At 38.8% G+C, this 25,642-nt stretch overlaps 4 protein-coding genes across 4 annotated transcripts; 1 reads left to right on the top strand and 3 right to left on the bottom strand.

Annotated features, from left to right (window-relative positions):
* Positions 1 to 1,983: 1,983 nt before the first annotated feature.
* On the bottom strand, positions 1,984 to 4,487 carry hes6 (hes family bHLH transcription factor 6). The gene is made up of 4 exons (XM_029452779.1): positions 3,665 to 4,487; positions 3,484 to 3,570; positions 3,257 to 3,338; positions 1,984 to 2,916 (listed from the first exon to the last, which is right to left on the bottom strand). Exons 1-4 carry the CDS (start codon positions 3,737 to 3,739, stop codon positions 2,489 to 2,491), a joined length of 672 nt encoding a protein of 223 aa, XP_029308639.1. The 5' UTR covers positions 3,740 to 4,487; the 3' UTR covers positions 1,984 to 2,488.
* On the top strand, positions 3,336 to 11,265 carry itm2cb (integral membrane protein 2Cb). Its single transcript, XM_029452776.1, has 7 exons — positions 3,336 to 3,582; positions 5,860 to 6,133; positions 8,196 to 8,333; positions 8,466 to 8,657; positions 8,764 to 8,874; positions 9,018 to 9,168; positions 10,017 to 11,265. Exons 2-7 carry the CDS (start codon positions 6,047 to 6,049, stop codon positions 10,106 to 10,108), a joined length of 771 nt encoding a protein of 256 aa, XP_029308636.1. The 5' UTR covers positions 3,336 to 3,582; positions 5,860 to 6,046; the 3' UTR covers positions 10,109 to 11,265.
* Positions 11,266 to 11,975: 710 nt separating this feature from the next.
* Positions 11,976 to 15,978, bottom strand: LOC115021996 (G-protein coupled receptor 55). Its single transcript, XM_029452775.1, has 3 exons — positions 15,875 to 15,978; positions 14,361 to 15,135; positions 11,976 to 13,576 (listed from the first exon to the last, which is right to left on the bottom strand). The coding sequence occupies exons 2-3, from the start codon at positions 15,090 to 15,092 to the stop codon at positions 13,370 to 13,372; spliced, it is 939 nt and encodes a 312-aa protein (XP_029308635.1). The 5' UTR covers positions 15,093 to 15,135; positions 15,875 to 15,978; the 3' UTR covers positions 11,976 to 13,369.
* A 1,901-nt stretch (positions 15,979 to 17,879) lies between these two features.
* Positions 17,880 to 25,584, bottom strand: snorc (secondary ossification center associated regulator of chondrocyte maturation). The gene is made up of 4 exons (XM_029452789.1): positions 25,197 to 25,584; positions 24,257 to 24,394; positions 18,974 to 19,135; positions 17,880 to 18,887 (listed from the first exon to the last, which is right to left on the bottom strand). The coding sequence occupies exons 2-4, from the start codon at positions 24,330 to 24,332 to the stop codon at positions 18,778 to 18,780; spliced, it is 348 nt and encodes a 115-aa protein (XP_029308649.1). The 5' UTR covers positions 24,333 to 24,394; positions 25,197 to 25,584; the 3' UTR covers positions 17,880 to 18,777.
* Between the last annotated feature and the right edge of the window lie 58 nt (positions 25,585 to 25,642).

Here is a 25,642-nt window from a genome sequence, read left to right as displayed (position 1 = left end):
AATGAAAATATTTAAATGGAACTATAACAACTAGTGGCCTACAAATATGTTTATAAACGATACATATGGGCCTCGTGTTATAATAACTTAAGCAATTTGTTCATTCTCCATCCTGAAGTCGTGACATTCACCTTCCCAATGCAAATGGCTGTCTGCCCTGACACTGAAACAATAGCCGGGATGTAATCGTCTCTCTCTGCAGACAGTCCACGGCTCAGCAAGCCGGATCAAAGCGAGCTCTCTGCCCTCCTCCACGGTTCACACCTGAACAAAATTAACAAGCTGCCCTCCTGCAGCGGTCATTTGCACCTCTGGAGATCCGCAAATCCGGTGTGGTCACCACACTGATCTGAAGGACTGCATCAAGTTCGTCATCCAGTCATGTCGTGTGAAATTTGAAAATAGTCCAGATGGTGTTTTAGGAGTAAAATGACTGCATATTGTACTTACTCATTATGCAAAATGTCCCCATTCAAAAGTTTATATCATTTATTATATTATTGCACGTCTGAGCAGCATTTGGTGCAACTAAAGTCTCAGTGGTCAAAGTACCTATTAACTATAGTTTATCAAATGAATGCAGTAAAAAGTGCAATATTTCCCTCTGAAATGTGCTGAAGAAGTATAAAGTAGTATAAAATGGAAATATACAAGTATGCAATGACGGAAGAAGTACTTATATCCTTTACTTCAGTAAAAGTAGTAATACCACAGTCATACCTAAGTAAATTAGTACAGAATTAGCCTATATTCAGCCAAATATACTTAAAGTATCAGAAGTGAGAGTACTCATTATGCTTCTTTCAGTGTTATATTATATAATATTGTTCTGTTTGTATCTAATGAATACATGTATACATGCCAGTACATGTTGTAGCGGGTCGATTGAGATCTTTTAAAAACGAATTTATATATTGTTGCCGTTTAGCATGATAATTAAATAAAGCTATGTTTTGTTTGAATAATCTGCAAAGCAATTGTTAACTGCAGCTGTCAGATACATTTAGTGGATGAAAACCCCTACAGTGTATTCCCCAATTAAATGTAATGTGTGAAAGTAAACAGAAGCATAAAATAGACAAGTACAAGTACTTCACACAGAGTTGTACTTAACTACAGCACTTAAATACTTAGTTACTTTCCAACATGTAATGCTAAATCGGATAAATGATCTACTTTAATTGCATGCTCACTGTATTAATCCTTTTTTTTGTCATTTGACCAAAGATCCTTCTCAGTATGGGTTAGAAAGTGTAAGAACTGACACTTGGACATCACAAGAACACCATCTGACTAGAAATGGATTAAGAGTTGAGTTGAGGATTTGCTGTCTTTTCGTATTCATTTATAGTAGCAGCAGCTGACAGTGCAGAGACAGAACAGTGTCTGTGGCTCTCACCAGGAACACCGAGGTCGTGCCTGAGGGTGCAGACACAAGCTTTCAAAGTGTGTGTGAATTAGCAAGGGGCTCCTAGTATAGGGTTATGTACAGAATGTAGTTGTATATTCTTAGTAAATATATAATTGTTATTAGTCATATGCACTGAACTATTTTTCAAAAGATCACATTTGTATTGCCCTGCATGAAAGCCCCATACAGTGCAGTACTGTACAATATTCTGTGAAACTGATAACCTGACAGTGGTGGCCTTGTTAGTAAAAAGCCCATTTCCATGACTGAGCAAGTTATTTGTTCCCATGTTATTTTTGAACTGTAACATCAGTAAAAAAGAAAGCTAAAGTCTAGTGGAGTTATAAAACCCATTTGTCAACTAGGCCTATATAAGGAGTGAGTGGATTACTCATTTCACACCTCACAAATGCCTACGATGTGCTAAGGGATCTTGGAGAGAGAGAGAGAGAGTGCACACACATGGCCCACATTTGCAGAGTAATAACCAATATCTTGACAGCCGTGGGTGGGTGGATAGTGGGATCCTCGTGTGCGAAATGTGGCTTTTTTTCTTGAAGAAGCTGCACAAATAGAATTTAAAAGACAAAGATATTTATTGAAAAGTTGAAACTTAGGCAAATCAGATGAGGTAGCCTACTAAAAGTCATTGGACACTTATAAGTTAAAGACACCCTAAATACAAAATAATTTACACACAACTAACAATGTATTTCTAGTGGGACAGCTATCTTCTATACAGCCCATTCAAATGTAACAAGTAAATATTTACATATGCATTTACCCCTTCACTGAAGGCAGGCCCATACAAGGCCAATACACTTCCAAATGAAGACCCTACAAGTCTCTGACCTCTGCAAAACAGATTTAATTGCATACTTTATTTATTAAATACACTTTAGTTTAATTGTAGTTCCCCAATAATTATACAAAGAGCTTCTTAGATGCCTTTCAACAAGTTTCAAAGTTGTCATCTCAGCAGGGTTGTACTGAGGTCTCCCCCACAAAACAGCCTAACACAAAGCATTAAATCATCTAGTGTAGTTTAAAACACGCTATTCTTTTTTTTTTAATGATCTACCATGGTCTCCACATTGACTTGGAGTAAGTTAAAGAAGGCAAGCTCAACACATCATGGCAGTCAGCCTCCTCCTCTGAAGAAAGATGACTTTGCTCCGAGTCTGTAGTCTCATCCAGGTCAGAGCAGAGGTCATCGGTGGAGGTGGTGGAGGGGGCCGGGGACACCAGAGCCGTGTACATGCTCTCATTCAGGGACCAAGTGCTGCTTTTACTGCCGGGGCACTCTGCCACCGTGTCCGGCAGCAACACCCGGAGGCGGTCTTCGTCGTTAAGGGGCATGCTCTCCAGTAGGTGGTTCAACAGCTCCGCGGCTACTATTGGGTCAATTCCCGGGGAGCTTGACACAAATGTGTGCACGTCGTGCATACACTGGATGTAGCCTGCGGCAAACCGCTCACAGGCCTCCCGGTTAACGGCGTCCACTTCTACGGAGAGATGAAATAAAACAACCGTTAGCTAAGAAGTTAGCCAAAGTAAACCACCAACGGACAGTTACAAACTCTCTGTTCTGATTGGTTGAGCCGCGGTTGGAGATGCACACGCGCACCTGTGGCCTCAGCACAGTTAATTAGAATATTAATGCACTAACCGTTATAAATGTATTTGTGGGTCAGTTTTAAAGCACTATATTGTTCGGCGGGAGGATGACATACAAGTAATATGCTAGTTTAGTTTAATATTTTTGGGGAAAAGTAATATATTCCATGAACTGTCGCTTAATGGCGTAAATTACTCCCAAGTAAACGTAGATAACACAATGTATACCTTGAGCCCGGTTTTGGAGGATGTTCTCCACCCGTTTCACTGTCATCTCCAGCACTTCGGCATTCTCCATCTTTGATTGTAACTGCAGCGGGTGACACAGACAAAAATAAGTAACAAGCGTTGGCAACACAAGCTAGCTAAACCAAGAAACAAACGTAGGTCATGTTAAGTAACAACACTAGCGTGACATGAAGCAGGGGGCTGAAAATATATGTATAGTATCTTACGTCTGCATCCGCCATGAGAACTCTGAGTTCTTGTAAACTTTCATTGATGCGAGCCCTTCTTTTCTTCTCGACCAGAGGTTTTCTCATCTGCCAAAAACAGTAAGGACAATGGAGTTAACATACAGTTACCAGCCAAGTTTAAACAGACATATTGGTATTACGTGTTCATTTAGGCCCTTACCTTTCTGTCAGACTTGATTTCACTGCAGTTATCACCTCTGTCCATGTCGTTTGAGTTGTAACGGATGGGGGCCATGTTGTTAAAGTTTAACCCAGGCGCTGCCAGAAACCCACTGGACTGGAGGTTGGTGTGTAATCCAAAGAGCCGTTACAGTTTGTTAATGGGACAGATGGCCGGGCGATCCCAGCGGCCAACAAAGCTTGCTGAGGGACTGGGCTTCTTAATGCTGCTCCGTGGGGGCATGTACTAGGTATATATGACGGTTGATTTACATATGAATGGGGGAACTGGCTCCGAGAGCAAGACACATCGAGAGCGCGCAACGCTCGTACCCGCTAAATCACCAGTAGTCATGTTAGCTTTTGTCCCCAACTTCACTCTGGACCTACATACAGATTAAAAACATGAACTTCTAAGATAAATTCGACCAAAAAGGTGTTACAAATATAATATGCAACTTCTATACATAGATGAAACAAATAAGATACAACCAATTAAATGAATGGGCATATAAATCATTGTTTGAATAGAAATACATGACAACAACCACTCTTGATCGCTCTAAAAACCAAGATATATATATATATATATCAGTTCTTCCTATCTAGGTTATTTCAGTATGTCACGCTCCTCTTGCAAAAACAACATTTACCAAAAAATTAGAAAGGTTAGGGCATAAGAATACTAAGCCTTGAAAAAGTGTTTTGGTCTCATGATATGTCTTTAGATCCAAGGTGATGTTTTTGATACCTGCCTTTGAGATACAGCACTCCTCAGCCAATCTACTGCCATTTGTTCTCTCTGTACTTTAATATGTACCCTTTAATACTAACATTCGTAAGCACTCTCTTTTAATGTCTATAGGCCACCTATCTGCTAATTCTCACATTGCATCATTAGTCAGCTGGGCCTATTTCATGCTTGATTGTGAGCCATCAGTCCACCTATGAGGACGGTCAAGTGCTCCACTCCCTCTGTAAAACAACTAATGTGAATTGGACGGTATGAGCCATTTGTCAAGGACATTACTCATGTTAAAGAGTGTAAAGAGCCTTTGGCCTCTCCAAATGAACAAGCAGCCTGAAACCCTTGTATTTGGAAGGTTTTGTGACGTTTTATTGCCTATTCTGGTATAATTTGTAAATAGAGCCTTTCAAGTAGAGGTTTTTATTTTTATGTATGTAGTGAGTCATATGGCTATCCACATATGGTGACGAGAGCTGTGTGCATGTCTGCAAATATACATGTGTTTTGTCATTTTCATTTTGAGGGTAGATATGCACTAGTTGGTATGTAATTTGGTTTGCAGTGATCCACTATTATAGCTTAATTGTTTCAGTACACTGTTAATAGTCTTGCTGCTGGGTGTTAAAAAGGTGGCCGTAAGGTTTTTAGTTAGTTTAGGTAAATAAAATAATAATAATTACATAGAATGACCAGATTTGACCAAGATTTATTCATGAAATTCGACTAAAGCTTAGTTTAGAGTTTGTAAAATATATATATTTTTTACTTTTGTTATCTACAACACTAATACCCCACTTTGTTACCACACGAAGTGATCTATTTTAGGAATGTAAAATGTTCTTTAAAGTCCTCTTGCAAGGTTTATACAATGCTAAATGCTCTTTAAAGTCCTCGTGCAAGGTTTATACAATGCTAAATGCTCAAATACTCAAATAACATTGCATTACATTATACTGTATATTATACTAGAAATCAAATACTCAAACCAAGGCACACATTGTACAGTACACTGTAATGTATTGTACAATACTGTATGCATTACATGCCTTGCTTATGCACATGTGTAAAAATGTATTATTATTATTATTAGTAGTAATATTAGTGTCATTATTATCAATAATAGTGACCAAGAGCAAACTTTATAGCAGTCTAGTAGCTGGCTGAGAGTTTGAAACATCCCTACATTTCCGGATGATAGTGTTGAGAACAGAACAGGAGATGCAGCTTTAAATAAAATACGGAAAGCACTTCCATATCGGGCACTTGCCTTCAGAATAAGGGCACGATGTAGTCTAATATCAACAAACGGGAGATAAAATAGGTTTTTTTTCATCCTAAACAGTTTTGAACATTCAAGTATATTTATATATGTACTAAAGCACCCACAAACAGCGTATTTCGTGTTAAAGTTAGACGTTGTAGCCAGACTTGAACTTTTATTTTGACAGCGGTGAGGCGGCTTTTCCTCCAGACCCACACAGTGCTTGTTCGTCAGAGAAGACGCTCTTCTGAGGTCACTGAGCCCCGGGGGCGAGACTGGTCTGCTGCTATATAATCTTCCCGGCTCGGTGGATGAAATCAGCTCACTAAAATCCTCTTACGAGATAAAGCAAACATACACTTTAACAAACAAACATGGTGAAGATCACTTTCCAGACAGTTTCGGCGCAGAAGCAAGAAAAAGAGATCGATGGAGAAAAGATCATTATACCTCAGGCTCACGTGAGTTTGCACACTTTGTTTTTCTTTTGTTTCGTGTTGTGGCATTTTTCTCGTTTCTCAATGTTTGCATTACTACACCTTTTGCATCGGTAGAGTAACGTTCATCTGATTGTTCTCTGCTGTAACGTTTATTTGTCTGTCCATGCATCATCATGTCAATTGATGGAATTTGATTTTATCTGGTGATCCATGATCTATTTAATTATGCAAACAAGTTTATTTGTAAACAAAAGCCAGTATGTGCTTAAGATATTATATTGCAGTTATGTTTTTTTTATTGCAAAACTGAATGTTTGAAAATCACTCCATGTACTGAAGTTTTTTATATTGCTTCAGCTGGTGCAGTTACTATAGGACACTATTTTTCTGACAGAAATAATCGTATTGTACTACAACGTTATAAAACAAGGGAAACGATCATTGCAAGCTATGCAAGCCCGGGGATGTTGACATTACGTCACCTTGTTTTGCCACCGAGAGGACACATTGCAGATGGCTGTCCTGTAATTGTGCCTTCAGCAGAATATGACACCATTACTCTAAATGGTTCATATGTATAGGCTTAAATAATATAATTGTATATGAGTACGCATGTATAAAATATTCCCATGTCTCAGTATAGGCGGTAGGGGTGCACATAGCCTCAGTTTTTGTCGAAATGAGAAAACAGCTTTTAGATGCGGTCACTGCACCAGTAAGTGACGTCACGAGGTGTTATACCACGTGGATCCTGCAGGTTGCGCCTTAGAGGGCATGAACCTGTGATTGAGAGTGGTAATCCAGGTTTATGTGTGTTGTATGTAGACAGTGGGCATGATTGGGTACAGGTTTTTTTATTTCTCAAAGGGGGGTTCAGTGAGGAACTGAACATCTCATTGTGTCCCTGAACCTTATCTTGCAACATGGTAGATGGCAAGTCCTTAGTCTTCGGCTCCAATTCTGAAACATAGGGCCTGCTTAACCAACATTTTGAACCAAATTAAACTGTGCTTTAAAGTTGATAGATAGATAGACAGATAGATAGATAAATATATAGAGTAGTTTATTGTGCACATGATGGGTAGAATGTCTTAAACCTTGTGTTTAGGCTTTCAAAATTAGGCCAGCTTTTCTTAGCCACCTTTCTAGACTACCTCCCATGAGTAAAACATAATTAAATATCTCGCACACAATGGATGTACGCCGGCTGTCTTAAGCCTTGTCTTTTTTCCCCAACACACTGTACACAAAATGAAAACCAATCCGTGACCCATCAATGCCTTCTATAAACAAATTCACCTGTTTGTTACATCAACTGGAGAATAATAATGATCTAAAAGGTTGTGTGGATTCTGATTGGCTGCAACACTAGGCTAGGCGTCAGAGCCAACGTGTGTAGATCTATTAATATGTCCGCCTCTGCTGAGGGATTCTTCCACGCAATTCTTCTCGCTTTGACTCCCACTGTGGGTGCTAGGGAACTAACAAATATGGAGCGTGGAAGTAGGCCTCCAAGAATAGATCCAGACGGCCACGTGCAAGCATCTTCGTCAGAGCCTGGCACAATCTGTTCTCTCTACTTCCGCTCTCCATAGCAACAGTAGTATGGAGAGACAGCAGATTGACTGAGAGACTGTGGGTGGGCATCTGGCATGTATTATTCCAGTCCATCCTACGTCTATCAGATCTCCTCTTCTGACTGACGACTTTGCAACCGCCTCCCATCAGAATTAACTTTCGACTTTGTACAGGAAAGCATGGCAGTGTGAGAGGACATTATGTCCACTGATACTTATATAACTGGATATGATTTACTTAAACTTAACTACTAAGCCATGTTCCTAATATCGTGCTCCAAATCTATTCCTTAAGTAGCTTCAGTTAGATAAAAAAAGTAAAAAATATATTTTTTACAGTTTTCTGTTGCGGCGCTTCATTAAAACCTAGTAGTAGTTGTTATTTAATTTGGTCCTTTATTTAAAATGTTTCTAAATAAATAGCAATAATGCATTGAATCAAAGGGGAAACAAAATATTGACATTTTCCTTGACTTTACTAACCAAACTGCTTTTCTTTTTAACAGGAGCAGCTTATTCTTCCCATCAGGCCCAAGAAGACTTTTCCAATTGGCCTCTGCTGCCTCACCTTTGGTCTGGTGGTCTTCATGTCAGGACTGATGCTGGCCTCTATCTACGTCTATCGCTACTACTTTATACCTCAGGTCAGTTCACTCTACTTCCCCTTTCTTACATTATATCCTGAACCCAGTGGCACAGAATGAACACAAATATTAAAAGAGATACAATCTAAAGTAACTATCACATGCTAACTCAGCTCTGTTGCGCCCCATTAGCAGATCCCAGAAGACAGCTTGTTCCACTGCCGGGTAGTCTACGAGGACTCTGTATACGCTCCTCTGAGGGGCCGACAAGAACTCGAGGAGAATGTGGGCATCTACCTTGACGACAACTACGAGCAGATCAGTGTACCTGTGCCACACTTTGGAGGCAGTGACCCGGCTGATATCATCCACGACTTTCAGAGGGTAGGTTAATTCTTCCATATTTTCACCGATTTGCTCTCATTATATTTTCTCGTTGAAGTGTTTCCTTATCGCTTAGGTTGTAACCTTTTTTTTATATTGACTTCAGGGCCTCACAGCTTATCATGACATTGCTTTGGACAAATGCTACATCACCGAGCTAAACACAACCTTGGTGATGCCTCCACGGAATCTGTGGGAGCTGCTCGTCAATGTCAAGGTGAGACACCCACTACATCCGCTGCTGTTGTCACTGATGAAGCTGTAACAGCATTGTTAGAGATGAATAGCTGTCTCCGAGAGTGAAAGACAGCATATTCCCATCGATCGACTGAGTGATTCATTTGTATTTCTTTGCCACAGAGAGGGACGTACCTTCCCCAGACTTACATCATCCAGGAGGAGATGACGGTGACAGGGAGGGTGAGGAACATGAGGCAGCTGGGCCCGTTTATCCACAGACTCTGCTACGGCAAAGAAACCTACCGCCTCAGGCGCCGCAACCAGCACAGACGTAAGTGTACACATCCAGTTCCTTTTCTAGTCTACTCAGGCAATTAAGGCTGCAACTAATAATTAATTAAATTATCGATTAATCTACCGATTATTTTCTCAATTAATCATTTGGTTTATAAAATGTCAGAAAATAGTGAAAGATATCCATCACAGTTCCTCAAAGTCCAAATGTCTTGTTTCGCCAGTCCAAAACTCAAAAACATTCAGTTTAATGTGACATAAAACAGATAAAAGCAGGGAAACTCCATATTTGAGAGGCCAAAAACAGTATTTTCTGCCAATTACTGTAACGATTAAACGATTATCAAAATAGTTGGCTATTTTCTAATCGTTGCAGCTCTACAGGCAACATGATATGTTGAGTATTGAGTGATGGATCACTTCCGATAATTCATCAGCCTCTTTCACACCAACATTTGTGAGATGTTGAGTCATGTGACCATGCAGAAAACAAAATACAACCAGACCAAATAAGGGCTTCCTAGTGAACGTTTCAAACATTGGGTCTGCCTTGTAAAATCCTCCTCTAACAGCCTGCCAGCCTGATTATTATGCCAGTGTGTGTGTGTGTGTGTGGGTGCAGCCTGGGAACTTCCTGCTAAGTGAGTCACTGACACATCCACACACTATGGAGGAGGTAGTGATGCGCTTCAGTGATATATCCGTCGTTGGTGCCTTTTGATTGGCTTGAGAGATATGATGCAATACACAGTACATATATGGATATGATTTGTGGGGATCACCACTGCTCATTCAAGATGGACAAATATAATATAATATGAACACTGCAAACCTCTACTACGGAACTGTTTTTAAAAAAAAAATGCTTTTTCTTTTCTCTTCCAGGTATTGACAGGCGCGAGACAAAGCGGTGCCATAGCATTCGTCACTTTGAGAACACTTTTGTGGTTGAAACCGTCATCTGCGACAGGTTCTAAATCTAGGACGGAAATCACAGCCATCCAACTCTGAAGCCAATTTAAAACATACCTCTTGAATTCTTTAGGCTTGTAACTGCACTTTAAGAGCAAGTGTTTTTCCAACAGTTTTTACTTTCAGTTTCCTTTTTGTTTTGTCTCAAGTTGGAAATGCTCTTTTTTTGTTCATGTACAATGTTAATGTCTTTTTTTATTCAGTCAGTCTGTATATTTGAATGATGTTATGAATGTGTTTGGATATATCTGTAGCTTGTTAAGCTGTGCATACAATGTTAATGTGTGTCAGTTTGTTACACTTACGTCAGAAAACCTGATTTAATTTCATTTTAGACTTGTCCTTATTGTTGTTAAGCAACCCAGTGCACTCTGGGTGATGGTTAGGATACTTGAAAGCTGCTTACACGGTGCACATGTGTTAATATTTGTTTCTTGGTTGTTCTTTTGTTTTGTTTTGAATGAAAGAAAATGGCAAAACATACCTCATGTAGTTTAGACGTTACTTTGCTGGTTCGTATCATTAATGAATGGTGTATATAACTTTTAACTGTTCCTAAGCAATATATACTGTAAATTAATTTTTCTTTTGGATTTCATATTATTACATGCATAGATTTTTATCTGAAATCGACTTGTTTCGTGAATTATTTCTTTATGGTTTGTGTCTTTATTTCCTTTGGTATGACATTTTCCTACTTCTTGGATACAATGGCTTTAGACTGTATTTAGTAGCAGTGCTTTAGAGGGACTGAAGGAACCAAAGTCTGCAGTCAGCGATACTATGCTTAGTCTTAAGGATATATGAAATATTTAGAAAGAATGCTTTTTAGTTAGATCACTTACTGTAGATGATATGAAAGGTTAAAAATCATTTTGTCTTGCTCTTCCTCCTCTTTACTTGGATTTTTCCTGTTTTCTTTAGCCCTGCTAGTCCCCAAACCTTCCTATTTTGAAATTTTAATCTCTACAATGTTAATTTGTCCCAATTTAAAAAAAGATTTGGGGTGTCCTATGTAATGTACCACCTGGAGCAAATGAGTCTCTGTTGAGAGAGACCCGTGATATGCGCTGACATCGTCCTGGATTACCTTGTTTCATTGTACATTGTGTCGATTTTTCTTGTAATATCTTGCTGCTTTAAGAATAAATGATCAAACTTTTTTTGGCTTTTGAAATTTCATCATTAGCAGTTTCAGTAAATCAAACATTGTTAAAGTCCAACTAATCTTTATAAAGGGAAACAGGGCGTCCCGGTAGCACAGGCGACACAAAGGCTCTCTTTCACTACCGACACTTCTCTCTGTCATTAAAGGCATAAAAAGCCGAAAAATATAACTTAAAAATAATAATAAAGGGAAACAAAGACTATCACAGCCAGCACAGACATAATGTAACTGGGACAAACACAAAGTCCGGATCAGTTCAGTTTCTGTTGGACCAGCTGCTTCCGATCCGTGGATGATGTTTTCATAGAACATAACACTGCAGCGTCGTTGTGGTGAATGTGACACACACGTCACAAGATGCATATCCTGTGGTTAACAGTATTTCACTTTAAAATGGAAGAGGAAGATTTGGTTTTAAAATGAATGTCATGTTGATGAGAAAAGCTGAGTAAAGCGATTATTTCTGTCATTTCTTTTCACCAGCCAAATTGATCCTTGTGTCATATAATGAAAACGTGAGCTTCAAGTTTCAGAACAGACATCGGCCATTGAAGTAAAGCATATGGTATAAAAATATGTCAAAATCTACATTATCGTCTCTTTAGTACATTTTTACATCATTATGTTTTTGTCTCGGCTTACTTTCTTTTACACATCAGTTGCACAAAAGAACAGAAAAAGAAAAGATCAAACATCTCCACGGCTTCATGAAAAAACTAATTTCACTTTAAAGGAAAAACAACAGAAACAGAAATTAAAACAGAAACAAAACTGAATTGAGCATAAACAAACAACATTGAAACTCGACAAAGAGGAGGCTCGTGTGAAAATTAAAGTATTGAGACAAAAGCAATGCAAGTAAACCAAAACATGGCAGCTTGTTTCTGGTTTTAGAACATACTATTTTATACAATAAAAACTGAATTAATACAGGGTAAATACCCTAATCGAGACTAATGAACACCTCACACTGTTACTACAAGGTGACTCTGTTCAACATGAGCAAAGCAAGACAGAGAGCTTCTCATGTACTGCATGTGCAACTTTACATTCCGGGTTTAGCTTTGACAGCGTTCACATAAATCAAATGTCCTCCTCTAAACATACTAATATCAAAATACATATTAACAGTCTTAGTACATAGACTGCCATTAACAGCTGACTTTTAACAATTTAAATAATATTGCACGTTTAAAGCTACATTGTAAAAAAATAAAACATATATAATACATTTTCATATGCCATGACTAAAAGCAGATTGCATAATATAGGACACCATTTTGGTGAGTCTTAGGAAGTTGATAACACACACACACACACAGTCAGTCAGTTTGCATCCCTAAAACGTTCAGCAGAACTTTCCTCTTCTTTACTTCCTCATTCGATGTCTTGCTATATTTATGTACTATGTAAGTGAATATTGAATATTATTTGTATGAATATGTAAGTTTATTCATTTAGAGAAATTGCTTCAATTTTAATTATTTATTTTTCAAAGCTGACTTTTTATGTAATTCTGCATTTTCTATAAGAGAAATAATAATAATATAATAATTAATAATAATTAAAACCTAGGATTGTTATCATAATTATTTGTGTCTTAAAATAAGTTTCAAAATGTACTTGCTGTTTCTATTGAACCAAATCGGTCCGAACTGTGTCAGCCCTGATCTTTGACAGTTTGTCTTTAAAGGAAGAGCACCTTTTCACTTCTTAAGCATATGTGGTAGACTACCAAGCTCTGCAATGAGCTGCAGGTGCTGCTTTAAAATGAACCGTACCCCACATCAGAAAAAAAGAAAAAAAGCTACCAAGGTTGTCTTTTTGCCCCGCTCTGAGGTCTTTGTGCTTCCTGTCACTGGACCAAATCAGGTATCAGACCTCATCAGATTCTTTCCGTCTAACTCTCAAGCCCTGTGGTTAATTGAGATTGTTTCCTGACCCGTTGCTCTTGTGCATGTCACTTGCTACTGGAAACGATGCCAGCTCTTTCTCAGTTTCACTGCCCTGCTAAAACTCAAGAAGCCAGATTTCCTATTCACCGCCAGCCGTCCTCTGACAACAAATGTATATATTTTAACTTGAATTGTCTTTGCTGTCAGACCTCTGAAGTGCTGAAGGTGTTTTTTCTTTGGCTTCTCATTGATATCGTGAAGGTGTTTTTGGTGTCCCTCACCTCCTTAGCGATGAAGTAGTAGCACAGAGCGTCCAGGCAGCAGGTGATGTTGGACAGGCACATAGCTACCTGTATAAACAGGCTGATCCTGGTCTTGTTGCCGCAGTCTTGAATCATTCCTTGGTGTACCTGTGATTATGTGATGGGGCACACATGGAGGAAAAGAGAAACATTAGTCAGCCATCCTGCCTACATGTATGAAAATCATGATCATATTATATTTACTTACTGTTTATTTGATAGGCACAAATACAATATACGTAGAGAATTGCACAGCAATTTATAGCTACTTTTAATTTCCAATGCCCGTCTCTAGAAGTGCCTTTAAAATGACACATTTAGAACATGTTCACATCTTACACTAAAGATAACCCAGCAGGGGGAACTCTGCTATGGTTTTGCATGTTCTTATCTCACATAAGAACAGAAGTGTTATAACTCTGCACAGCCTTTTTTTGTGGCCACAGATGCCATGTTTGATACGAAAATGAAAATGAACGAGTGAGTTGAATGAGTCACCTTAGAGATGTGTGAAAATGATCAAGTATTACCCGCTTACAGGAGTAGTATAAAAACAAAGGAGGAAGCGCACCTTCTGACTGCAATGTAACACAAAGTTATCTTTTATATTGTTCATTAATTACACAAGTAATTCAGATTTTTGGAATGAAATCCTTCTCTTGTTGAGCCAACATGGATGATAAGACAAGAATATGTAAACATCTACAAATTAACTGTTCCAAACTCCATCTGCTGATGAAGATTATGTGTTGTGATCGAAAGCTCCAGAACAGCTACTAAATGGACCTTGAGGTGAGATTGTTTTCACCTTAATTTGTTATCTACTTTAACCTGCTTCACTCTTTTCACTTTAGAGTTCAGTTTACTTAAAATGACTGACAGTTTCTCTCACCAGGAACTGCAGGAAGATGCCCAAGTGGCTGGGGGTGAAAGGCAGCAGGAAGGCACTCAGACTGCTGTAGATGATCTTCACACAGGCCTTGCTCTGGGGGCTGTTCTGGCCAGACTGCTGAAGCACACAGATGGTGTGGACTGAACAGTAAACCACCACCAGCGCAGGAACCAGAAAACCAAACACCTGCAAGCAGATGATCACCTTCGGGCTCCAACTGTTCTTTGAAAACCCGTGGAAGCAGTGGAAGTCTGACGTCTGCCCGGCCTCCCTGAAGCGATAGATGGTTGGAGAGATGGCTGCCAGCACCAGCACCCAGACCACCACGCAGGTCCCCAGAGCCGCTTTGGGTGAACGCAGTATCCTGGCTTTGAACGGGTAACAGATGGATACCCATCGGTCAACCGCTATACACATGATGGTGTAGATGCTGCCATATATCCCAACAAAATACAGGCTTTCCAAGACCGAACAGAGAGGTTGAAACTCAGCAGGCCAGCGGTGTTTGGTGGCGTGCATTTTGAAGGGAAGAGGGAAGAGGAGAAGCAGGTCCATCAGAGCCAAGCTGGTCATGTAGATAGTTGTCTCTGTCCATTTGCGCATACAGACGCAGAACACTAAGAGTGCTGCAACATTGAGAATCAGACCAAATACAAAGATGGGAATGTAGATGGCCAGCTCGAAATATCTCATCAGGTGGTCCACCCCTTCAAACGAACAGTTGCTTGTCATGGTATCGCTGCTGCTGCTGTTGCTGCTGTTGCTGCTGCTGCTGCTGCAGGGGAAATAGTTTGATTTCATTTCAACAGGTCTGTGATGATTTCAAAGTGAATCTGTCTTTCCTGTCATTGTTCCCACACAGACAAATATGTAAACTACACCACTGTACCAAGTGTCACGTGAAACGTCTCAGTTGTGTGGGTTCAGTTGCTGTGAAGTTGTTTTCGTATCTGCTTTCTGATGTATAGGCCAAACACACATTATTTTTAATCACGTGTATGTTCAATGTAAGTTTAAATTAGAAGTAATATCTCGGGTATAGGTTGAGAAAAATTGGTGAATTATTTTTGTATTTGTATTAATATTGTTTGATCTTGACTCGGCTGTTTGACATTTACAGTGCAACTGTGTTTAATCAAAAATGAAGAGTACCATAAGGATCTGAGGCTTTACTGATTTAAACATTATTCAAAACAAATAATCAGGCCTTTGGTAGAACCTGGAGTTTATCTGCTGTCGTCACTGAAGGAAAATGTGAACTTGTGACAGAAAACCCTAAACTATTAGTACTCTGAGGAGTGAAAAATGGTTACATATTATATACATTACATATTTCTGCGGCCATGTATCTCGAAGAAAATCAAAAAAATCATCTACGTACAGGCGTACAGCATATTAGAAGTCACAGATAATTGTTAGCAGACATATATACTACAATAAGTATTGATTCCACATAGATTTAGATCAATTTCATTCCCAAAACAAAATCAATAACATTTAACTGCAACACTAACCTGGCACTTTCTTTGGTATCTTGTGCAGTAGAAAATCTTGTTGCTCTCTTACCCCACAGATGCCTGTCTCTGAGTTAAACGTTCCGTGTGCGTGTGCGTGTGTGTGTGTCTGTGCTGTGCCAGACATACTTCTGCTATTCTACCTTTGTTGTTTCATCACCACTTCCTGAGTCTGTGATTAGCCGCAGCATTGGTTTGAGCTAGATGATAACTTCAGCATGCTAACATGTTTAGCAGATATGTTTACCATGTTCGCCATCCTAGTCAACGTGTTAGCATGCTAACATTTGATAATTAGCACTTAACACAAAGTACAGCTGAGACTGATAGAAATGTCAATAGTTTTGCAGGTATTTAGTTATGAACAAAAGTGTTTCATAAATTTAAATGTTGGCGCTAGTTGAAAAGTCAGAGGATCACCAAAGTCAATTGGATTCATCCTATGGGGACTATGAATGTGAATAGACATTTTAATCCAATAGTTGTTGAGATATTTTAGTCTATACCAAAGTTGTGACTCTAGCGGTGTGACTAGAAATGGGCTGAAAGACTAAAAATGCACAAATATAGAAAAGGACACAAACTTAAACAGGATAAAATTATATAAAATGTCAATGTTTTTAGACTTTTTTTACTTCATTATTTGCTGATACCACATGTCTGTCATGTCTGTCTACAACATGTCAAGATTGTGGTATTATATTTCCTCAGACTGGAATTGCGTTGACTATATAAAAATGACGTCATATTGGTTGTGATCGTTAACTGCATCTCGTGACTGTATGTGTTCACCAAACTTAATGTTTGGCTGTTGAGATTGTGACACCATCTCTTGATGTTAAAACATGTGTGAAGAAAAAGCCTGTTTCAGTAGACTTTATATTCTTGCATATTATGACATTACATTACAATACAATACATTATTATGATTATTACACTCTGTAGGTCAAAAGACAAGTTTGTTTATACTTAGTTTCCATCTCTTCATCAAAGTATACAGCTAGCAGTGATCCTTAATAAAGGTTGATGGTTCAAATACTGACATTGCTGTCATCAGCATTGGTATTAGTATGAGTGTGTCTGTGGAAACCAGTCTTCCTGTCACGTCTGTCAGAAGCTGCAGGGGCAGATTTGTGATTATGTTTGAGGTGCCCTAACTGTATTCAAAGTGTGAGAAGATTGTTTTTGCCCTTCGTATTCAGCAGTGAGAAGCAAAGCTTGTTAATGATGATGTTTGTGGAGGACACTTTGAACTTTGAACTCGGTCAGCAAAGAAATGTTTTTCAAGTGGAATAAATCAGGAAGGTTTAGGGCACATTAGTGTGAGGTAGCTTTCATTTTTGGGAAAACCTTAACCTTTTTCCTGTGAATGCAAATGAAGCTGGCAGCCACACTGCCACCTACTGTTGTGAGGGACAAAAGTAAGGTCAGCCGTCGCTGTAGATAAACCATAAATGCACAACTTTACATTCTCCTCTGTGTTTTGAGACCATGATGGCTTTTGTAAACAGTTTATTTTGTATAGTTATTTGAAACACACACCTTTTACTATTAACATATGCTGCAGCATTTTTTACATTGATTGATTTAAGTACATTTAAACAAAACACAAACAACAATAGAATAAAGAGATTACGGGTATAGAAAATACAAAAATGTATGTTGTGCAGGCACTTTGTTATCTCCTGTGAAAAGATGGCGTGTTTATTTTTGTATCAATCTATTTTATTTTATCACTAGGACTGGTAGTACAAACTGTTTTCATACAATACCTAAATTACCTTTTATTTTTTAAACAAATGGTTATATTATTATTATTATTATTATTATTATTAATAATAATAATAACAGTTTATTTTATTAATAATAATAATAATAATAATAATAATAATAATAATAATAATAATACATTTAAAGAAATCCTCCATAAATATCATTCTGTTCAGTGTTGATTCAGAGGTCATGTGTTAAAAAAAAAACACAAAGTAGTGACGGAGGTTTGGCATCTGATTTATTTATTTATTCAATTAAAATCTTGCAAAGTAATTGGGCAGTGACATTACCATAGCAACATCCAGCTGTAAGGCTGTGGACTCTGAGGTTTACAGAAAACGATAAAATAATGTTACTAAAATAATTTCCACCCCTCTGCAAATAAAACAACGACAAAAAACTACAAACACTCACTTGAGTGCAAACACAAATTCATCCACGTTCTAACTTAATATTTGGTCTGCAGGTAAAAACCAACAACCCAACTACCCTGTTTACATTCATCGAAGAAGCCTTTCTAAAATGTTTTCTTCTTATTTTGACTCTACAAATGTTTGTAAATGGTGCAATACAAACGTGTACACGGGTGACACCAATGGAATATTTGAGACATGATTTTGGCAAAATCATTGTGAAAGACTAATAAAAAAATGTGTATCTTTCTTATTGAAGGAATAAAAGTAAGACACAGACTGACAAAAGCACACACACTTCATGGACAAATAAAAACAAACACACTTCATGGACAAATAAAAACAAACACACATGCAGGATACTTCACATCAGGAAACAAACAGCCCGCAAACATTAAAAACCCCTTTAGAACATGCAAGATCAAGAAAAAAACAAAGTGAATGACATGGACCTGCTATGATTTCCACTGGAAGAGCCAGCCAGTTTCTAACATTATACCTTCAGTAATAAGTGGACATGTTGAGCAACAAGAAGAGTGTGTTTACAGGAAGAAATCTGTAAAAAGTCAGTCAAGGGACCTGCCACAATTTTCAGCATCTACAGCGAAGCAAAAGAAACAACTCATCTTTGCAAAAAAGAGTTGAAAGATTGAGATGAGAGGCAAAAGAGAACCTACAAACACACACACATGCATACAAGATGGGGATGTATTCACTCTAGGAGGCGGTGAACTTTCTGAGTGTGATGACGATGAGGGCGAGGAGGACAGACGCTCCCAGGAAGACCGCTATAACAATGGCTGTGATGGCCCCTGGCCCCAGCACCCCTGCACACGCAAACACATACACACAGTTTTAATAATTTGAATACATATGATTGACACACATCTGGTGCATATAGTGTTGGTTTTACCCTCCTCCTCGTCCAGAGTCTGAGAGTGTGTGGTGTCCTCGTAGTCGAATGTGAAGGACTGCTCCGTCATGTCCTGGAAAGGGTCTTTGGTCGTGACGTCACTGGGTGGTTCTCCAGACATGGTGTCCTGGTTGTCTCTGGTTGTTGAGTCTGCGACTGTCTCTGCAGACCAAAACAAAAAAAACTAATCACTACTTGTGTTTCTTTCTTCGGATTGTTGGAAGTCGGATGTATGAGGAACTCATCCATAGTCAGTGTGTTACCTACAGTAGATGACGATCTGCACGACCCCCGTTTGGAGAAACAGACAGGAGTACCAGCACGGGAGCAAAGCATTTTAATACACTGACGAAGGATAAATACCTCAAACGACCCAACTTCAAAACATCCAAACTATCCCTTTAACATGGCTGATCTAGAAGCAGTCTCTTATCCCCTGTGCAATATCGATTTACTGTATGTGTTCTTGAGGTAGTAATTACACTGACGAGGTGCACACATTTGCTAATAGCTCTGTTTGACTTTTCTCTGGACGTGCAGGCCTACAGGGAAGCAGAGCTGCACACATGGCCCCGTCTGTAATGACCCCAACAGCCTCTCTCTGTCCCACTGGGCTAACGGCTCAGGCCTGGGCATAAGGACGTCTTTGTAGAGGATGAACATTTCGTCCGTTTGAGCTACAGGTAGCCTCTTGATATGTTTCAAAGGTTCAACCAAGCTTGTCCATTGTCTAAAAAACTCCTTCAGCCAAGGTTTGGTTAATTATTTCATTGGAGTTGTAGACATTTTATGCTTTAGCACAAACATCTTGCAGGAGAGGCAAATATTGGTGCATGAAGCTTAAGGTGTGTACAACCGTCTCTGCCAAATTAACGTCTGTTCTCTTTCCATCCCAAATTGTCTTCTGACATTCCTCCCATCTGAGCATGAAGTTACCCTGAGACTTTTCACACCTCTGCAGTAGCCAGAGAAACAAGGTCTCTTTCTAGGCCACATTTCTATTTCCTAGCATGGCTTTTAGAGCTGATATACCACCAAAAAGACGATTACGGTTGCTGACATCTTTATGGTAAGGGCAGTTGTATAGTTTTTCTTTTGAAATTCAGAGGAACATGGGAAACATTTGATCTTCATCTCCCCTCAAAAAACAAACTCTTCACGCACAAGCCCACCCACTCAGTGATTCACTTATCCTATCCTCAACTCTACTCATACCAACAAAACCATTATCCAAACATATTTACACTCAGTTTATTTAATGATACATATTTACTTTGTAGCCTCTGACGCCCTAAGTAAACTCCTTCACCCTGCTTTACATCTTTCTTTTGCTGTCTTAATCTGTTATTGTCAAAGAAGTGTTTTAGTATCTCTCTTCAAGATTACTATGAAACTAGTGCATATACTATAATCTCTTGAGTCTTTAATGTCAGCATGTTAGCTGCGGTATCTTTTAAATTCTGATATGCACTTCTGATGTGAGTATTTTGATGCTGATGTGTTGACTCTGAGTCGTGTGCTGCTTCCTGTCCTGTTGCTGGCTGGAGGTTTGGAGGCCCGGGCCTCTGGCCAGCTCAGCCATCAATGAGGCCTTCAGCCGAGGGCACAAAAGGCAGCTTGTGCGGTCATGGAGGGCGGCGGGCTGCAACCAGTAACAACCGGCCAGGCCCAAACCGGCACCGGCTGGGCACTGGATGTCAAACAAACTTGTTTATTAAACAGTCCATGTGTGTAAAAGGCTGTGCCTTCTGGACAGCTTGATTTAATAAGGCAAAAAATAATAACATAATGTTTTCCGTTGATGTTTGTTTCCACGAGGAGGTCACTCAAGCTTGTAATTTCTGTTTCATGGAATTAACATAACTGAGGCCTCAAGGAAAAAACAACATTATACTTCTTGTCTCATGTAGCCCACAGCCCTATCAGAGGAGCTCAAGGAGCCTACCTCTTCATCATCATCCATCATGGTGTGTCACTCACGGTTTAACAATAACTAATCAGTTTATTATCATTATCATTAACTTTTGCTGTTTATACATTACTTTCAGCTAACTATTGCAACTGTTTATCTATCACTTTTAGCTAACTGTAGGCTATAGGCCTATACATTACTTTTAGCTAACTGTAGGCCTATAGGCTATGCATTACTTTTAGATCACTGTTTAGCCTATAGCTTACATTACTTTCAGCTAACTTTAAAAACAAATTATTAATCACTTTTAGCTAACTGTAGCCTATATCCATCACTTTTAGCCAAATGTTTATCCATTACTTGTAGCTAACTGTTTGTCCATTACTTTCAGCTAACTGTTTATCCATTACTTTTAGCTAAATGTTTATCCATTACTTTTAGCTAAATGTTTATCCATCACTTTTAGCTAACTATTTATACATTACTTTTAGCTAACTGTTTATCCATTACTTTTAGCTAAATGTTTATCCATCACTTTTAGCTAACTATTTATACATTACTTTTAGCTAACTGTTTATCCATCACTTTTAGAAAAATGTATAGGCCTATCCATTACTTCTAGATCACTGTAAGCCTATATCCATCACTTTTAGCCAACTGTTTGTCCATTACTTGTAGCTAACTGTTTGTCCATTACTTTTAGCTAACTGTTTATCCATTACTTTTAGCTAAATGTTTATCCATTACTTTTAGCTAAATGTTTATCCATCACTTTTAGCTAACTATTTATACATTACTTTTAGCTAACTGTTTATCCATTCACTTTTAGAAAAATGTATAGGCCTATCCATTACTTCTAGATCACTGTAAGCCTATATCCATCACTTTTAGCCAACTGTTTATCCATTACTTGTAGCTAACTGTTTGTCCATACTTTTATCCATTACTTTTAGCTAACTGTATATCCATCACTTAGCTAACTGTATATCCATCACTTTTAGCTAACTGTTTATCCATTAGACTACTTTTAGCTAACTATGTATCCATTAGTTGTAGCTAAATGTTTATCTATCACTTTTAGCTAACTTTTTATCCATTACTTTTAGCTAACTGTTTATCCATTACTTTCAGCTCACTATTTCATATGATTGTTTTTTTTTAGTTGAGGTTAGTAGGCTATAGCTTCCCATGTATCACCTGGTAACCACAGAAGTAGGCTACCCTCTAGGGTAGGCTACCTCTGGTTGGGAATCACTGCACACTTTTAAAGTCACACTTTTTAAAGACATGACTCCACGTGTCAATCAAAAACCCTCTATACACAAGTCCAGACTCATAAAAGCCTGACAGACTGTCAGGTTGATTTCAGACACTGGAAACACAGAAGGCCATTTGTTGTTACCTCTGGCCTCTTCGGTCAGGATTTCACACCAGCCAGAGAGATGACAAAACGCGCAGACGGGTGTGTGTGAAAAGCAACCTGGCCAAGCATCGAAACCGCGAGCGACGTAGGCCAAACATGACATCGGTGGTGTTGTGTGTCCTTGCTTTACCCTCTTTAACTTATAAGTGGTGGCCGAATTTTCCATAGTAAAATATTTGACAAATCACCAGCGTGGGGTTACACAATGATGAACCCTTCTCTGTATTGCAGTACAAGGCTCAGATGTCATGCTGGTTCAGTCACTGGGTTGGTTGGTGATGTGGTCAAGCTAGCTGGCACTACTTGAAAACATCACATAGCCTACTCTACATGCCAACAACAGACAGATAAGAGGCAGCTGCAGGGTGGAGACTCCGTGTGAAGCAGAACATCCTTAATAACATTTCTCTTGTCTGTGTTTACCAAGTGTTGTGGTGCATTAAACATATGTTTCCACCTTAAAGTTGTTCAAAGGCAGAGGAGGCCGCAAGATATTTTTAGAAAGGTATAGGCAGGTCATGGCACCTCAATGTTAGAAACCTTGACATCGTGTTTTCTTTTCACAGGACAAGGTGGACATCATCGACTTGTTACACCCCTGTGGTCCCGTCGCCCTCTTGACCTCTACTGTGACCTTTGTGCCTGAGAGTTGCTCTACTATGTCCAAAGCTTTTTTTTAAGTATATTTGAGAGATGTTATAAAGAGGAACAGAGAAATACAGTAAGTGAAAGTGAAAGAAAGACCAGTGAGTGTGCTGATCTGTCAAATATTAAAGGGAAACAGAATCTAAATTAAGAATTACAAAATGGTATTTCTATGGCCTAGGAAAGTTCAATCAATATTTGTGAACATTAGCTACTCTCAAAGCCAGAAACCAGCGCAGTAAGTCTAAAACTTGTGATGTCATCAAGTATAAACCTGAAAATGCCCCATATACATGAATGGCAGACTGACTTAGTGGACCCTAAGAATGTTTGTTTTCTTTTTATACCCAAATGAGCTTTATTCTATTGTAGTGTTTTCCCAATTCATTGTCTATGGAGAATATCCCGACTTTATACTTGATCACATCACAAAGTCTCTAGTTTTTGGATTAGGGAGAGTTGTTCATGTTTACTAATATTTTTTGATTGTCTAAAATCATAGTAATAACATGAATCTTTTAAATGGGCATGATTCCCCTCTAAATAGCATTCATGCGGAGACCTGTTGAGATGAGGACATTAAATCTGTGCCTGCTTCTTCCTCTCAAATCTCTCCGCATATATGAAATAAATTCCAAACCTGTGGACGTTTCACTACCTCAAACCGATACTACACAGAATCACTTTAACTTAATAGCTGGAGTCAGAGGGCGGCAGGTATTCAGTTCCGTATGAACATCAGGAATCATGAAAGCAACTAAATCATCCTGTTTGTCAAAGAGCAGCTTTCACAGCTCTCAGAGTCTCAACAACTGCATCATTTACATCGGACTGCAGACACATCCAGGCCTGTGAATGTGTGGGTGTGTGTATGGAAAAAGAGGGCAAAAATGACACGTACACACACATCTTTGATTTGATACCTACACAGGACCCATGAATCACATACATCAGATAATAAAATATAAGGGTTTAGAATATACAACCTTAAACCTACCTATTCTAAAATGTTTAGGTCACAGCATTCAGTGCAAAAAAAGATCAGCAATGATTTAAAATGACCCCATTTTTCTGTAACAAGAGGCGTTTGACTTCATTCAGAATTTCTTGATACAATTTGTCACGTTATTTGTAACAATTTATTTCTATAAATCAGACTGAGGTCTTGCATGCTTTATCTTCTACGGTTTCTTGCAATATTTCTACCATAAATAGTTGTAGCACACACAGGTAAGGTTGTATACTTGTCACCCAACCACAGAGAGGAAATAAACATATCAATCACACTCAAAAAAAGGTTTACCTGTGTGTACAAATGCTACCAAGAGGCCGAGGAGCACCAGGAGGAGGAATCTACAGATACTGCTGCTGTGAACCATGGTGGCTGTGAGGGATAAGATGAGTCTCCAAAACTCCTCAAACTTCAAACGAGTAGCTGACCCTGGAAGAGGAGCAGGAGAAGAGAACAGGGGAGCGCAGGAGGGGGAGAGGTAGGCAACTGAGGGGTGAGCGAAGGGGTGGGACTAGGTGTGCACAGGACTGTCTGGACAGTGTGGACTTTGTGAGCACATCATCGCAGGGCCCACCCACTCCAAACTCCTCCGGCCACATAGTTGGGTGTGAGGGGTAAACATTTGGTAGCCACTGACCTTGGCCAGGTCACCTCACAAATGTGACAGCAAAGAAATGTAATCAAAAGATGGCAGTGGAGGAAGTATTGAGATCTAAAAGTACCAAAATCTAGAAGGAATATTAGCAGCACCATGTTAAATTTCAAAAATAAACTCATGATACAGAATGACTTGTACTGCATTATATCATTGGATTATTTTATGACGTTATCACCAATTAAGGGATTTATCAGATTAAATTAGTGTCCTTTTTATTAAATCAACTTTCTTTAATGAAAATAACTCTGGAGAGCAAACAGTCTTTTGACCATAATGAAACTGTTGTTTTTGAAAGACTTTTGAACACTCAGGAATTATTGGAAATATTTGGATTGCAAGAGTCGGAAACAATCCTACTGGAATCTAATTCTACAAATAGTATAAACCGACAGAATCAATAGACACGCAAAAAAGAAAATGAGCTGTGCAGCAGTCATTGAATATTATGAATGAAGCTTCCAAGCTTTCAAACTATTCGGTACAGCCCTACTGATGCATAAATACAAAAACAACACTTGAAAGAAGTGCTCCAGCAATTTAGTATTGCACTTCCAAAAAAGTTGGGGGACTCACAAGAGACAGATCCAACAGAAGTTATAGGTGCCGAGATATCCTGACCATTCGTCCCAGCGTGGATCAAGCTGTAAGAATGGTGGGTCCTACATCTCCCATGCAACTAATTAACATAACAAAATGATACCAGTCAGATAAAAGTAGTGGAGTAAAAAATCAAATGTTTGCCATTCAAGTATCCCATGTGTAAACAAGTACATAATGTAGTTAATGTACTCACTTTTACTTATTTGAATCAAGTCAAGAATGTCGTCTCACCTAAAGAGCAATTAGTCCTACAAAATAAGGTTTGGTGTATGGCCAAGGGGCTACATCTCATCTTTAGCAGTGAAGGCTTTTTATAAAGGTTGAAACTTCAGTATGGTGACTCTGTGCATGCTTAGAAAGTTGTTGCTGTTCATTTGGTGTTTTTCCATTTCGTCTTTGTGGATTCAACAACCATGACT

The sequence above is a fragment of the Cottoperca gobio genome, chromosome 17 (genome assembly GCF_900634415.1).
Source record: "Cottoperca gobio chromosome 17, fCotGob3.1, whole genome shotgun sequence".
Taxonomy (NCBI): domain Eukaryota; kingdom Metazoa; phylum Chordata; class Actinopteri; order Perciformes; family Bovichtidae; genus Cottoperca; species Cottoperca gobio.
Note: the sequence above shows the minus strand (reverse complement) of the source record. Positions and strands in the feature narration are given on the sequence as shown.